General features: G+C 40.9%; 1 protein-coding gene across 1 annotated transcript in view; it reads right to left on the reverse strand.

Moving 5' to 3' along the window:
* The window catches only part of drc3 (dynein regulatory complex subunit 3), a 63,028-nt gene that overhangs the window by 35,080 nt on the left and 10,854 nt on the right, over positions 1-17,094 (reverse strand). Inside the window, exons 2-5 of the mRNA XM_078558532.1 lie at positions 6,868-7,045; positions 5,999-6,115; positions 5,162-5,328; positions 4,870-5,016 (exon numbers count right to left, since the gene is read on the reverse strand). Of these exons, the coding sequence (XP_078414658.1) occupies positions 4,870-5,016; positions 5,162-5,328; positions 5,999-6,115; positions 6,868-7,027 (591 nt within the window). The 5' untranslated portion in view covers positions 7,028-7,045. The remainder of the gene's footprint in view (positions 1-4,869; positions 5,017-5,161; positions 5,329-5,998; positions 6,116-6,867; positions 7,046-17,094) is intronic.

The following is a 17,094-nucleotide window of genomic DNA, read 5'->3' on the forward strand; positions in this document are numbered from 1 at the left end:
TTCCTCCTTAACAAAAGGCACTGAGGCCAACCACAACGTTCCATCAGATCAGCTAATTCAGTGCAGTCTGAGGTTAGAACTTTGGCCCTTCTTGTTCTGTGTGGCTCATTTATTCATGGCCTAAACCAACTGAGACATTGGGGAGCCTTTTTCTCTTCTTAAAAAGAGCTATTATCAATTAGAATGGCTGACATTGTGCTTGGTGGCCCTAAAATCTTGATGGAATGTTTACAAAACATTTGAAGGTAAATAAATTATTTACATTTATTACATGTAGCCTGCAGGGCTTGTCTAAGGGTACCTCCTACACTTACATGGCCTGCAAATGCTTACGGTTTAGGCTTACATGTTATGAATATTAGACATTATAAGATGATTATGTTTCAGACTGGGTCCTTTAATTCAGGAAAAAATGGAATAATTTGGAGACAAGCCTGTGAAACCTCACGCTGAGTCTGCTAGGAGACAAACCCATGTGACCTGCTTGTTACGGAGTCAGAAACTCAAATTGAAACTTATCCAAAGAAAGATGCAAGTTTTAACACTGGGACACAAAGGAGGAAGCAGCCGGCCTTGCTACTGTACGTCTCAGACTCTCAGAGGCAGATTTGGAGGAGAAGATCAAAAGCAGGTGCTGCAATGCCAGCCAGAAGAAAAGGACCACTTTTGCGGTTGATTGCCAATTGGAGTGCTGGTGAGGATGGAGCCCCTATTCGAGGAAATAACAATTATGAAGAAAACATGGTGCAGGTTTTTGGTTGTGTCAGGAAGTTAATAAGGAATACCTTTTTCTGTAGTTTAGTGTATTAGCTGCCTACTAATTAAGGTTTAGTCAACGTTGACTTTAGTTTGTTACAGTAAAAATCTTTTTAAAATGTGAAATCATTTTTTGTGACACTTTATGTAGATCGCCGGGAAATTCATCTCTTTTTAAAAGTTTTCTTTCTTTACTGGGATCATAACAATATGCAGAACGGCCACTAGAGTAAGGTACTGAAGAATGGCTGCCATTGTTGGAATCATATCTTAGCAAGGATTCAATGCAATAAGGATGGAGGTGATTAGGGAAAAAAACTGGTAGAAACTCTGAACTGCAAATGTTTTTTGAAAGCTAAAGATTTATGTAGTATAGGAGTCTGGCACACATAGGGTTAATGTGGGACTGAATATAGTATTACCCACACATTGATGCAACAGAACACAAAACCCACACCTAGGGGTCAGTGCTGTGTTGGACAGAGCCATGCATACCAGCAGCATGGAGACAGCTCCTAGATTGTACCCATTACTGTATCTTTGTAAATAGTTCTAAGAGTCAATAAAGTTACAGTTAACCTACGTAGGAGTACAAAGATTTCTTCAGACCTATTGAATTGTAACTAACACCCTACAGCATGGTCACAGCTGGTGGAAAAAGCCCAAAATCTCGCTTAAATATGGGGACAAACTGAAATGCTGGAAGAGGAAAAATTCAAAAAAGCATTCCAACCTGAAAAGAAGCTCCAGAAGCAGAAGTTCAGAGGAAAAATACGCTGGAAAAAGCTCCAAAGAAAGGTTTGGAAGCTGAAGGCAGAAATTTAAAATTCTTTACAGCAGCAGAAGACTCCATTGAATCTCCTTTGGAGGTCTAGCTTCAGACTGCAGAGTCAGCAGAACTTGCAAGGGTGAGCTAAATCTTTTAAAATTCCACACTGCAGCAAGTCCTGAGAAATCTTCAAAGTAATTCAGAGCCAGAAGTGTAGTTTGTGCAAAACCTGTCACTGAAACCTGATTCCAGAGTTGGAACCTGAACTTGTGTCCAAGCACATCAGAAAAAAGAGGAGTTAATTAAATAGTTTGGGAACATTGCAACTATTCAACTCAGCAAAAGTGAGAACTCATCAAACTCGTGAATCAAAATAGTAAAACGCTGAACAAGAGAAGTCTGCAGGCAACCAATCCAGGCAGCCATTGTTAAAACATTTGTTTCAAATTAAGCACCAATGCCATTGTTAGGCAGCCTGCCAAATCCGGCAATCACAGGAAGTCCCTTTGTCTCAGAGTGAACAACGACACCATCTTGAAATTCAGACAGTTCTTGAAGCAGAACATACACTTAAAATTTTGAACATGGATCAAACTTCTACGCTTCTAAATCAATTTGGACCATTCCAAGGCCCAGATTAATCACAAAATTGGGGATTTTGAGGATAAGATTCTTTAGATGCACCATCACTTCAGGTTTAGATAAAAAGTCAGAAGAGTAGGTGAACACGCTTCTTTACCCAGTAGACCTGAATGCGGACGACATTAATTCCCTGTCTTCCAATAATGAATCACCCGCAAAATTCGAAGAGGTACTAAAATCATTTGATATTTATTTTAATCTAAGAAGCAATAAAATACTCGAAAGAGCTAAATTCATTAAGAGAGTCCAACAGCCAGGAGAGCCTATTGATTCATTCATCAATTGTCCATACAGGATGGCAGAAGGTTGCGAGTACAAAGATTTAAAATCAGAAATGATCAGCAACAGAATAGTGGTAGGATTAGCATATGACGCACTCTTTGACCTCCTGCACGCAAAGGAAAATCTAACTCTGGAAAAGGCAATCCAGACAGTTAGAAAGTCAGAATTCCGTGAGCAGCACAGGACCATTTTAAGGGGAGAAAATAAGTCATAGGGCAGACGCCAATCTACAGTCCAGTTATTTAAGCAACAAAGGCACAGGGACACTAAGTCAGGGAAAGCAATACCAGAAACAGCCAGCATAACGACCATGTCAATGCTGTGGAGCGATGCACACCCACAGGCAAGATCAATGTCCTGCAAGTTCAGCTCAATGCTTCCAATGCAACAGGATTGGACACTATCGCAAAATGTGCAAGGCAAAAACTCAAAAGCACAAGAGGCCCAAAGATTATCCACAAGGTCAAGTCTGCAAACCCAGAAGAGAGACAGCCATGCTTCTTGGGTGAGATCAAAGATCTTGGTTTCTCATTTTGGAATGTGGGCACTTCTGTCAATGGCCATTTAACAAATTTTAAATTAGATATAGCAGCCAGCGTAACAGTCTTTTGGACAAAGAACCATGGTCAAAAGGCCTCTGGCTTCGAACAAACAGGTACACTACTTCATTGACCCAGAGGAATCTAACTTCTAGTCATTTGTATAATCCTAGAACCACTAAGGTATGGAGGCAAATAGATCTTAGAGCTGATGTACATCATCTGTAACCAGCCTCTCTCTCTCCCTTACTCTCTCCCCTAAGGAGGGATGCCTACATAGCCTTGGATCTCCTCAAAACAACAGATGATATTAAGACAACCACTGTCGTTAACCAAACAGAACTGCAAGTTCCTGAGTAAAACAAAGTGTCCAGGCTGGGATGTCAGCTCTGAACTGTCTTCTCTCTTTGCAGAGCAGGTTTTTCCATTCTCATTACAGGTGCCAGTAAACCTTCAATAGTCAGACCAGCCAACCACTAGGAAGTAACCACTACATCTCCATAGGAGGATGTAAAAGAGTGCGACCAGCAGTCTGATGAGCCTCAACCTCCGGCTCCAAAGACAGTACAGCAGGTCAACAGCAACCATCGAGCACACGCTGCAACTTTCAGCCAGCATGCCAAAGCCACAAAAGGTGCTGGAACTTGGTAGCAGCTGTCTATTGCCAACAGTGAAACGCAGAGATGAGTGTACAACTAAACTCATTATAGTCACAGGAATGCTCATCTTTCACCACAGAGGACATCACCATGACCTACATGGCAACAGAAGATTCGAAAGAAATGACAAAGAGATGAATACAATGTTCACCCACCCCATAAGAAACGAGTTACGGTAGTAACCACCGACTAGTGCAACAGCCAAACTGACCAAGTGCGGTTCAACGCAAAAGAATGGAAGAAAAGAATGAAAACATACCCAGATGCCAGAACAACCTCCAAAGCTACAGAAAGAACCAGCCACAACAGTGCCTATCACCCCTCTGACAGTAGTGCAAATGAGATATGGAAGGGGTATAAGGCCTCCAGACTGCCTGAATCTTTGAATTCAAGGACTTGAAGAGCGGAGATGGGGTAATGATAATGTAGCAATGACAATATAAATGTATGATAGTAACAACAATGTAAGGCATAAGGCAAACTATAAGCACTTAAAATACATTGAATAAAAACTTGTTTTGGGTGGGGTGGGGGGGGGGGGGGGTGGTGTAGTATAAGGGTCTGGCACATATAGGGTTAATGTGGGATCGAGTATAGTATGGCCCACAGAGTGATGTAAGAGAACACACAATGATGTAAGAGAACACATGACCCGCACCTAAGGGTCAGTGTGGTGTCAGACAGAGCCGTGTACCAGCAGCGTGGAGACAGCTCCTAGCTTGTACCCATTAGAACTATTTACAAATATACAGTAAGAGTCAATAAAGTTACAGTTAATCTGTGTACGACTACAAAGATTTCTTCAGACCTACCAAACTGTAACCAACATCCTACAACATGCTCACAACAGAAAGGAACCCAAGTAACACAAATTAGTAATACTTGGGATATAAGACCATTGGTTCTTTAAAATATTTATTAAATGGTTGCAATGGAAATTTTCAAAACTAGAGGGCTTCAGATATTTTGTCTACCTTAGTGGTACAAAAAGATTGGAATTCATATGGGGAGGTATAGACTGGACACTCTTCCATAACACTGCATTGAATAAAACATTGGGGATATTTAGTTACAGTTCATTTTGTTTGAATAATTCTCCAATCTTACAAAGTTTGGTGCCAAATGAACATAATGTTCAGTCAAACAAGTCCTTAACTGTAGACAAGAAGCATATCAATACGATATCAATTACACCTCTGATTCATTACTATTAAATACTTACTGTGGTCTTATCTATTAATCTGAAGTCCAGGTACAGCAGGTTAGGCAGGTAGGCAGGAATGTACATGCTATATCGTTCATCCTCACAGATAGGATTGCCAGCCAGATTCACTGTGCGCAGCCTCTTAAATCTCCTTAGGTAGATAATCTGCAAGAACAGAATTATTGTAATCTAGATAACTGCACAGATATATTAAGCACTAAAATTAAAAAAAAGAAAACATTGACAATAAAGAAGAATATTGGGGGTAGTGGAAGTGAATGATGATCCCCATTTAAATCAAATTGCTTACATTTTCCAGTTTACTGATATGATTTTTTCCAATAGAGAAGATTTGCAGGTTTACTAACGAGTCCATGTTTTCAATATTGGCAATTCTGTTACTGTACAGACTGAGGTCTTCCAGTTTAACCAGTTCATCCAAGCCTTCAATCATCTCAATATTATTAAAGGACAAATCTAAAAGAAGAAAAACAAACTGGCATTTGTTTTTTTTCCCCAATGATCCCCTTTCCTCTCCTTTGGGTACAGTTCCAGAGGCACTGTCAGCTTTCCAGTACTTCATCCAGTTATTCATTACGTGTGGGTTTAGACAGTTACTAATCTGCATATTGTTAACCAACAGGATTCCTTTCCATCTTTGATTTTGCAACCTGCTTGCTCTTGTACCAATCAGAAAGCAAAAAAACACCCTATAATCATACTAATACAGGACCATTTTTAAAAATGTTTTTCCTTCCAAATTTTCCTTCTTTTCTCTCAGAAAGCATTATTCTGTGGTTTGCTTTAAATGGGACTGGATGTCCTTCTTACCCAAGTGATCTTTTTGCATGAACCTAAATAGTGTGCATTGTTTGGCTTTCCCACTCTGGAGGATACAAATCAGTTTTCACTCGACTGACACACATACACACTTTCCAGCAGGAACACATCAGTGGAACGGATTGTGGTGCTCCTGACTCATAAGAACAGATAGTAGGCCATTCAGTGCCACGAGCCTGTTCTGCTGTTCAATTAGATCACGACTGATCTGTCATGTCCCTGGCTGAATTTTTTTTTAAATAGCTAAAACGTAGCCGGATTAAAACAAAGCTAAGATGTGTTATATACTGATTTCTTCAGCACTTACCTAGCCACACCAGGTTGGTCAGCGTGTTCAGTCCCTCAATTTTTTCAATGACGTTATTGTCTAACTGGAGTTTGGTCAGTGTTTTGAACTGCCACAAATTGTCAATCTTTAGTATATCTATGCCGGTGAGATCAGAGATTTTGAAACAATGAAAGTCACAGTAAAAAAATGAACATCTATGCAAATGTTTTCTCTTGAGGGCAAAACTGCCTTACCCTAATGTGCATCTCTAGATTACTATTTTTATTTCAAATATCCACTTGTTCTAAACTTATTTCCAGTTTTCTCAATCCATTATAACTTTGCAAACCCCTCCAGCCTTAAATTCCCTCCCACGTCTCAAGTCCTTAATTTGACACTGGCCTGCCTTCTCCTCATTGCTTTCAGCTATGTTGGCCCTACTACCAGAGACACCCTCCCCAAACTTCTCCACCTCTTTCTTTTAAAGCCTTCTTAAAAACCCATTTCTTAAATCAAGCTTTCAATCACCACCTCTAATTCTCTGACTATGGTTCAGACTCTGTTCCTTCTCCCTCTTGCCCCCTCTCTGTGCAACACTTTGGGATTTTTAAATTTACATTAAATCTACTTTATAAATATAAGTTATTATTAACAATCACAATAATAAGGATGGGCCATTCAGATCAAAGTGGGCTTAAGTGCAGAGCAATACATTGTTTTTCATCATATACATATATATATATAATATATAAATAAATTATGCATCTATAATATATGCAAGGGTGCATTCTCTGACAATCAACTGCAGATTGTTTATCAATATATCTGCAGTAATTAAGCCACAAGCTATCAAGATTGTGTTTATCAAGATCATGAAAGACAGTCACTGGCGCAGATCTAAAACATACTTCGGTAATCAAGTTGAAGATTATGTACATCTTTGAATTCAATTCCTTCCAACTGGGCTATTTGTCCAGCCCTTCCTGATGGTCCCTGTTTCTTTACTGCCTCTTCAAGCATTTCATCTTCGATGACACTGGGCTCTATTGTTTTATACAGCCGGCTCATTTTGAATGGTTGTATTCACTTAAAAAGAAGAAAATGTTTTTTAAAAAAATACTGCCAGAACAAATATTCAATTTTTTTATAACATTATAATGAACAGACTACAAATGCTTGCAGCTGCTGCAACTGTCTGTGGTTGTCGCATAGAACAGACTCACCTTTCTCTGCAAAGAGGCAAAGCGAAGGGTCACCCACACCTACACTCACACCTCTCAGTGGAAGATTGCACAACTCTTCTTGCAGAGGTTTCCCTCTCCACTTGCTTGTGGATGGGGGTCTATTGATTTTTTTTTTTAAAAGTGAGGCAATAAACAGGCAGAGGCAAATTACAAGGATTTCAAATGCTGCTTGAAGTTTTCAATGTGTTACTAAAACATCCATCGGATTTGCCTGCCTTTAATTCCCTCAGTTACCTTGGTTGGAGAGCAGAAAAATGTGGCAGCCTTGCAATTGAATTCTTACAAGTGTTCACTGGTTCGGTTGATAACTACACCATGTATTGTCCTACTGAAAAGCAAAATACTTCAGATGCTAGCAATCTAAAATGAAAACAGAAAGTGCTGGAAATACTCAAAGTCAGGCAGCAGCTGATCTGAGGTTTCTGTCTCCACAAATTGTGCCTGACCTATTGAGTATTTCCAACATTTTCAATTTTTAAAAAAATGTAATACTGAGCTGTACAGACTAGGGAGAACTGAAAAGTTAAAACAAACAATGGAGTGACCAATTTTTGAAGCAAGATTCTTGACAACATGATTAATATCAAATGTAGATAAGAATATGTTATAAGGCAATAATAATACATTGAAGAGTATTAGATGGCACTGTAAACTATTATATTTATGGATATGGTATAAAATGTATATCTGAGTCAAACGGACTGAAATAATTAATATGATTCATAGGATACAGTAGGCTGGAACATTAAACTTTCACCTTTGAAAACTTTGATTAAATTCTTTCTCTGTTATGTGTAATGCTTCTACTGGCACTGGATGCATAGCACAAAACTGCAACAACTGGAATTTAAGTAATACCTTTAAAAAACCCTAGGCAGATGCAGACAAAAAAGGTTGCCAAGCTAAAGGAGTTATTAATAAGGGTAACCAAATGCATGATGAAAGAGATGAGTTTCCAGGAGGTTCTTAAAGGAGGTGAGTTTTGGGATGGAATCCCAGAGATGAAGCCTATGCCGCCAAAGGGACAGATGCCTATGGTGGAGCAAAGGAAAGGCTGAGGTTAATGCACGAGTTCATTGTTGGAGAAATTAACTGTTCTGGAAGGGATAGTTGTATGGATGGAGAATGGACAGGGCTATAAAATATATTAAATGAGAATGAGAATGTTATACTGGAGGTGATGGGGTGCAGGAGCCAATGAAGGCCAGCAAAGACAGTGTCATGGGTGAGACTGTTATCATGAGCAGAATTTTCACCTCAGCGGGCAGGCATGCACCCTATCCGCTCGAGCGTGAAATGACACGCGATGACGTCGGGCAAGTGTCCCGATGTCAATGTGCAGTCATGCAATAGTTCACTTGTGGGCACGCGCGGGAATCGGCAGCATGCCCACTGACAATTAGAAGGCCTATTAAGGCCATTAAAGTATTAATTAACTTCTAACAATTAGAAGGCCTTTGCACTTTTTAGGAAACCTCATCCACAGGTGGGATGAGGTTTCCAACAGCGAATAAAAATAAAATAAAAAATTTTACATCCCGTTCATAACATGTCAGAGTCACATGAGCGGGGACATTTTTTTTAACATTTAAAAATTCTTTATTTTTGTTTTTCAGAACTCATCTCCCTGAGGCAGCTGTGTCTCAGGGAACTTTTCCAGCATGCACCCACACGCATGTACGAAGTTCCCCACCCACCCCTGCTCCATCCCCACCCCCCCTCCACTCCCCCCACCCCCTATTAATCCAGAGACCCACGGTAATGCAGTGGGGACCCAGGTTCGATTTCAATTACTCATCATAAATAAAGCTTCTGTGTTTAGCTATAGCTTCAATGACTTGCCTTGCCCAAACTACCGCGATGGCAATGTGGATCTCATCACCAAATCACATCTTTGTCTGTCCACCTTTCCTCTGGCACCGTCGCCTCCTTTGAACAGCTCACTGTTTGATCCTTCTTGTCTTGTGTTCAAACTGCTCGTTTTCTACCTCCCACTTAAGTACCATGCCAAATTTCTCACCAAGATGGCTTCATTCCCTTAGCCTCACACCAGGTTAACTTCTAATACTCATCATTTTCAACTTCCATTTCAAATTTTCATGCTCTCCTGAGTTGACTGCCCTTAATCACTCCATCCATATAAACTTCCCATTCCATAATCACAGCCATCCCCTTGACCTTGCTGACTCATGTGACCTCATTTCTCCCATCATGTCAATCACAGATAAGGCTATTTCTGATCGTTTTCTTGTATCATACATCCTCCTCCCAATCCTTCTTCCTTCGGCATGTGCCTTTGGAAAATCTCTGTCCCAAGCCACTTACATCTGCACTTTCAAATGTCCAACTGTCTATCCTTTGGCCCTCTATTCACCATATTTCTGCAGCCACTGATCTGCTTGATCACACTCTTATTCCTACCTTGATGGCCTTGTCCTCAGAAAAATCATTACTCTCCCTCACCCTGGCCATTCTCTGCATATGGCCCTCTTTGTTCCCTTAAGTACAAGATCACAGATTTGAATGTTTATGGCAGACAACTGGTTTAGCCATTTACCACCATATCTGATTAGACCACATTAAGCACTTTTGGGTCTTGCTCTCCTGCCAAAACTGCTCACAATTCTGGATAATTGTGGAATGTTAAGATAACCCCCGGCTTCTCTTCTCCACTACAAATCATCTTCTTGAGCCCTTCTCCCTTGCCTTCTCTACCATCACCTCCAACAACAAGCGTTAAGAACTCATGAACTTCTTTGTCACCTGGATTGAGACCATCTATTCAGCTGCCTCTGCCACTTACCTTCTTTCTCCTCTTCCACTCACTAGGTGTTATTGGTAACAGTTCTCTCTCCGGAATAACTGCTCCATTCCCTTTAAATCTGCCATCATCATACATCTTCTCAATAAAACACACCTTTGATCACCCTGTTCTTTCAAACCACTGACCTCCCTATCCTAACCAAAGCCCATGACATGCTGTCACCTCCCAAATCAGTGTCCATCTTTCCCAAAATTCCATATTTGAATCTTTCCAATCAGGTTTCCAAGCCTGCCTCTGTACTGAAACAGTCCTTATCAAAGTCACAAATGGCATCCTATGTGACCGTAGTAAACTATTCCTCTTCGTTATTCTTAATCTGTGTTCAACCAATGATATGACTGTCTAAACTCTAAAATATCCTCCTCCATTGCCTTATGAGTGTTACTCACCTGTTCCTAGAAATGAAACCAAAAATGGTCAAAAACAAATATCTAAGCAGCCAATCTGTCCATGCCACAGTACCAAAACGGCGCTTATCAAAGTCACAAATGACCTATAGTAACATCCCATCTTCGGTTCTCACTACAAACTCTGTTCCCTAACCACCCACTCCATCTCTCTCCCTGGCAACCACCCTGAAGTGCAACAAGACTGTTAGCAATCTTAGTGTCATATTTGATTGAGAAGAGTTCCCAACCACATATCCGCTCCACCACCAAGACTGTTTCTATCCACTTAAGCCATCACCCAACTCCACCCCGCCTCAGCTTATTGGTTGCGGAAACTCTCATCCATGCCATTTTTACTTCCAGTTGACTGTTCTAACTCTTTATTGGATGGGCTCTCATCTCCCATTCTCCATAAGTGCAAGAGAAACTGCAAGCTAATTAACAGAAACTGCCTGGCAGTGGCAGTTAGCTGTCAATCAGCTTTAAGTGATTGCCTGCCTGAAAACTCTTTCGAGTTACCAACAGTCACAGATTGCAACTTCTTTCGAGTACAATCACAGTTCTTGGTTTTCCAGGAGTGGGACATGAACCCACAACCCTCTGATACAAAGGCGAGGGTGCTATGAATTGAGCCACAGCTGACGCCTCAATTCTTTCGAGTTACCAACAGTCACAGATTGCAACTTCTTTCGAGTACAATCACAGTTCTTGGTTTTCCGGGAGTGGGACATGAACCCACAACCCTCTGATTCAAAGGCGAGGGTGCTATGAACTGAGCCACAGCTGACACCTCTTGCCTGCCTGAATAGGTGCTAATTACTGTATGCAGGAAATTGAGCGTTTATAATTTGGCTCCAAAAGGTGCATCTGTTGGTGCAGTTTGTAAAAGCAGTGCATCGTAAATAGAGTGCAAAAGTTGAGAATTTGGAGAGAGTGAGAGATTGAAGGAGCTGCTGATTTTGCCTCCAATACTTGTAGTTGTTTGTGTAAGCTTGAAGCAATAAGTATTTAAAATTTTTGTTCAGTATTTTAGTGCTTGGTGTAAGTTGGTGTGAAGGAAAAAAAAACTTAAACTAAAATGTAGATATAACTAATCTAAACTAAGATATGGCAGAGCAGGGTGTGTGCCTGGACAGACTGCAATATGTGGAAGTTTGTGGACAATGAGACTGTCCTGAGCAAATACATCTGCAGCAGATGTCACAGTCTTAAATCTCTCTGGCTCAAAGTCATGGAGCTGGAGTGTGAGTTGGAGACATTCTGACATATATCGGAGTTGACTCCAGATGTGAGTCACACGACCAAAAATAGAATGAGGACCAGACAAGCAGTGCAGGGATCCAATGAGTTCATCTCACTCTCCAACCAGATGGTGAGAGATGGTTCCTCTGGGGACTGCAGGAAGACTCAAGCTCAATGCACCAAGGGTGGTGGGGTGAGGGTGTGGAAGGAAAGAAGAATGGAAAAGCAATATTGGGAGGGGATTTCATAGTGGAGGGAATGGACAGGCGCTTCTGTAGCAGCAGACGTCACTCCAGGAAGGTATGTTGCCTCCCTAGTGCCAGGATTAAGGATGTCACTGGATGGCTGCAGGACATCCTGAGGGACTGGGGTGAACAGCCAGAAGTTGTGGTCCACATTGGCACCAATCACATAGGCAGAAAGAGGGATGAGGGAGTTAGACGAGAGATTGAACAGCAGGACCTTAAGTTACTCCCATTATCACATGCTAGTGAGCACAGAAATAGGAAGATAGAGCTGATGAGTATGTGGCTGGACAGATGGTGCAAGGGGGAGGTCTTTAGTCCTGAAATGGGACCTGTACAAGATGGACGAAAACAAAATCTTTGCAGGGGGTTTTGCTGGTGCTGTTGGGGAGGGCTTAAAGTAACTTGGCAGAGGCATGGGCACCTGAGAGTAGGTTCAGAAAGGGGAGAAGAATAATTGGAAATGGAAGGCAGGAAATTAGTAAGCATGTTAGAGAGGCAGAAGAAATGAAGGCTAGAAAATAGACAAAAATGGAGTTTGGCAGCGTTGAATGGTATATTCAAAAATGAAAGACATCTAAGGAATAAAGCAGATGGAGCTGAATGTACAGATTGACACATAACACATTGACATATGATATCATAGCTATTACTGAGATATGGCTGAAAAAAGAGCAGGAATGGCTGCTCAGTATTCCTGGTCACAGGATTTTGAGACAAGACAGAGATGGGGATAAAAAAGGAGGGGTCACAATATTGATTAAAGAAACATTTTTGGCTGTGAGGAGGGATGGTATGGTAGAAAGATCATCAAAGGAAGCGTATGGGTTGAACTGAAAAACAAAAAAGGGCAATCACCTACTGGGAATGTACTAAAGACCTCAAACAGTCAGAGGGAGGTAGAAGAGCAAATGTGTAGATAAATCTCTTGGAAGTACAAAAACAGTAGGTCGGATATAGGGGGGATTTCAATTACTCAGATATTAAATGGGTGAGAATTAGTGTGAAAGACACAAAAGGAACAGAATTCTTAATATGCATGCAGGAGAACATTTTTAGCCAGTACGTAGCAAGCCCAACAACAAACGGCTGTTCTGGGCTTAGTTTTAGGGAATGAAGCTAAGCAGGGGGAGGCTGGGGAGCACCATAATTCAGTTAGATTTAGGACAGATATATAAAAAGGACAAAGATGGACCAGGAATAAAAGTTTTTAATTAGAGAAAAGCTAATTTTACTCAGCTGAGATGTAATTTAGCTAACGTGGGCTGGAAATAGCTGTTTGAGTGCGAGATCAGTGGGAGGCATTCAGTGAAGAGACAGTGAGCATTCAGAGCATGTATGTTCTCTTAAAAAGATGAACTAATCCAGAGCCTTCTGGATTTCAAGGGGCTTAAAGGATACAGAAAAAATGGGAAGCTTATGACATATACCAAGGACTCAATACTGTAGAACACCTAAAGGAGTATGGGGGTGAAATTAAAAAAGAAACTATAAAGCAAAGAGAGGACATGAGAAAATATTGGCAAGTAAAATCAAGGAAAAACCAAAGATTTTTATAAATACATAAAGAGCAAGAAGATAACTAAGGAAATAGTAGACCCTATTAGGTAACCTGTGTGTGAAGATGGATGACGCTGGTCTGGTTCTTAATGAATACTTTCTGTCTGGTTTTACAAAAGAGAAGGATGATATAAACATTGCTGTCAGGGAGGAGGACTGTAAAATATTAAATAAAATTAACATAGTGAAGGAGGATATATTAAGTGGTTTAACATCTTTGAAAGTGGGTATATTCCCAGGTTCAGTTGAAATGTATCCTAAGTTGCTAAGGAAAGCAAGAGAATAAATCGAGGCTCTGACCATGTTTTCCAATTCTTTCTGGCTACCAGTTGTGGTGGTAGAGGATTGGAGGACAGATAACACAGTATCATTTTCTAAAAAGGGAGAAAGGGATAGGCTGAGTAATTACAGGCCAGTCGGCCTAACATCGGTGGTGGGAAAATTATTGGAAAAAATATGAGGGTTGATGATGGTAATGCACTTGATGTAGTCCACACTGATTTTAGTTAAGCTTTTGATAAGGTCCCACATGGTCATGAAAGTAAAAGTCCTTGGGATCCGAGGTAAATCGGCAAATTGGATCCAAAATTGGCTCAGAGACAGGAAGCAAAGAGCAAGGTCGATAGCTGTTTTTGTGATTGGAAGGCTGTTTCCAGTGGGGCTCTGCAGGGCTCAGTACTAGATGCTTTTTGTGGTTCCATGATTTGGACTCGAATGTAGGGGGTATGATTATGAAGTTTGAAGACGATACAAAATTTGGCCATATTGTTAATAATGGCCAGAATTTTCCCATCGGCGAGTTGGGGACAGGGCCCTCTTGCTGACGCAAAAATGACACGGGATGATGTCGGGCGGAACCCTCGACGTCATCCTGGTACACTTAAATCTTTAGGAAGGCGGGCGGACAGCGAAATCAGCTGTCTGCCCACCAACCTGTCAATGGCCAATTGAGGCCATTGACAGGATAATTAAGATAATTAAAGACCCTGCCCGTCCAACCTTAAGGTTGGCGGGCAGGCCAGGAGCCCCAGCGGGCTTCTGATAAAACATGAAACCTCATCCACTGGCGGGATGAGGTTTCATGTCCATTTTTAAAAACTTTAATAAAGTTTCTGTGCTTCTTATTAACATGTCCCATCTCGTGTAACATTGTCACATGAGGGGGACATGTTAATAATTTTTTTATTTTTCTATTTTTAAAGTTTTTTAGACTGTCAGTAATCTCCCTGAGACAGCACTTAGTCTCAGGGAGATGTGCGCTGATTTGCGCACACCCGTGAAAGAGTGCACTTTGACAGTTGGCATAGCGCTTCCCGTCAGGCAGCTCGCTGGGCGAGCCTTAATTGGCCCGCCCACTTAAAAAAGCGGCAGGCCCCGTTTCGGCGGCAGGGGTCAGCTGCCCGCCCGCCGCTGAGCCGGTGGGGCCCGCCCGCCCACCAAAGTCAAAATTCTGCCCAATGAAGAAGAAAGCTGTAGACTGCAGGAAAATATCAGTGGATTGGTCAGGTGGGCAGAACAGTGGCAAATGGAGTTCAATGCAGAGAAATGTAAGGTAATGCATTTAGGGAAGGCTGACAAGGCAAGAGAATACACAATAACAGGTAGAATACTGAGACGTGAAGAGGAACAGAGGGACCTTGGACTGTTTGTCCACAACAGGTAGATAAGGTAGTCAAGAAATCATACAGGATACTTGTATTATATGCCTCAGCTAATAAAGACAAGAGCTGGGAGCTTATACTGGACTGTATAAAACACTAGTTAGGGCACAGCTGGAGTACTGCATGCAGTCTCATCACTGCACGATAGGAAAGGTATGATTTGCATGAGAGACAATACCTAGGAGATTTATGATGATGTTGCCTTAACTGGACAGTTTTATTTAAGAGGAAAAATTGGATTGGCTAGGGTTGTTTGCTTTGGAAAAGAGAAGGCTGAGGGCAGACTTAATTGAAGTATATAAAATTATGAGGGATCTAGACAGAGAGGAAAGAGAACCTTATTCCTCTTAGTTGAGAAGCCCATAACCAGAGAGGATATATTCAGGGGAAGAGGTCGAGATTTAGAGGGAATTCGAGGGCAAATCCTTTTCACCCAGAGACTGGTGGAGATCTGGAACTCAATGCCTGAAAGGATGGTGAAAGCAGAAACCCTCATAACATTTAAAAATTACTTGAACATACACTTGAAATGGCCTACATGACCGACAAGGCTATGGACCAAGAGCTGGAAAGGGAATTAGACTGGATGGCTACTCATCAGCCTGCATGGACACAATGAGCCAAATAGCCTACTTCAGTGCTGTAAATTTCTATAATTCCATGACCTCAATAATTTCTGGATTATTACTTACGATACATGCAAATTAGTGTAGAAATAAACAGATGATTGGGGTATACAGGTGAGTAAAGAAGTGGTGTGGGGAAGAGGGGTTCCATTTCATGGGACACTGGCACCAGTACTTGGAAGAAACAGGAAGAAACTTCATCACCTAAATCGGGTTTGAACCAGAGTCCAAGTGGAAAGGATAAATATGGTAGTCACAAGGACTTTAAACCACTAAATTGGGAAGAGTAAACTCAGGTGGAAAAAGTAGAATAACTAATTGTTCCAAAGCAAATAAACGAGAAGAAAGTAGAGTAACAGTCAGAAATTGTGCTTTAGGCACTGCAAGTAAACGGAAAACTAAGAATGTAATTATACCAGGAGAGAGAAATTTTTAAAAAACATGTCAGTAAAAGATTAGAGCAGAAGGACAGGGTAGGGGTCTGTGGCCCAAATAAGTGTTCTTTATACAAATACATGAGTATAAGAAAAAATGGAATACATTTCAGTCACAAATACAACTTGGAGAGTATGAAATGGTAGCCATGACTGTGACATGGCTGCAAGACAGTTAGGATGGGGAACCAGGTTCATAGGTCTATAGGAATGATAGGAAACATTGTAGAGGGAAGGAGTATTAGTGATGAAGGATTAAATCACTTTAATGACAAGAGAGGGTATAACGAAAGGTAAGCAGGCAATGGACAATTTATGGGTAGAATTATGAAATAGTAAAGGACTTGAAACTGGAGTTGTGGATCAGCTCCTTGGTAGCAGTCATGAAGTGACAGACACAGTCATGGATGTAGCAAAGGCAGAGTGACTTTAATAGGAAATTTTGACTTTCATATAGATTGGGGTAAGTAGACTAGCACGTCAGAAAGATAATGAAATTCTTGAGTTTGTCTGGGTTAGTTTTCTGCAACAATATGTTCTTGAGCCAACAATATGTTCTCGAGCCAAGAAAGCATTCCATATTAGATTTAGGATTGAGCCAGATTTAGTTCACAGCTTAAAGGTGCATGTTCAAAATATAATTAAATTCAATGTAGTGTTTGTAAGGGAGAAACACAAAACAGCTACAAAGATTCCAGATTTCAGTAAGGCTAATGCAATAAGACAAAAACTATCCACAATGAATTGGGCAAATCTGTTAATGGGTAAAATGACAGAATATCAGTGAGAGGAGATCAAAACTAATTCAATATGTACAAAACCAGTTTACACCCCTAAGGAGCAAGCGCTCCACTTGCCAAAAAACAGCCATTGATGACTAAAGAGATGAGACAACATAAAACTAAAATAA

The sequence above is a fragment of the Cetorhinus maximus genome, chromosome 15 (genome assembly GCF_964194155.1).
Source record: "Cetorhinus maximus chromosome 15, sCetMax3.hap1.1, whole genome shotgun sequence".
Classification (NCBI taxonomy): Eukaryota; Metazoa; Chordata; class Chondrichthyes; order Lamniformes; family Cetorhinidae; genus Cetorhinus; species Cetorhinus maximus.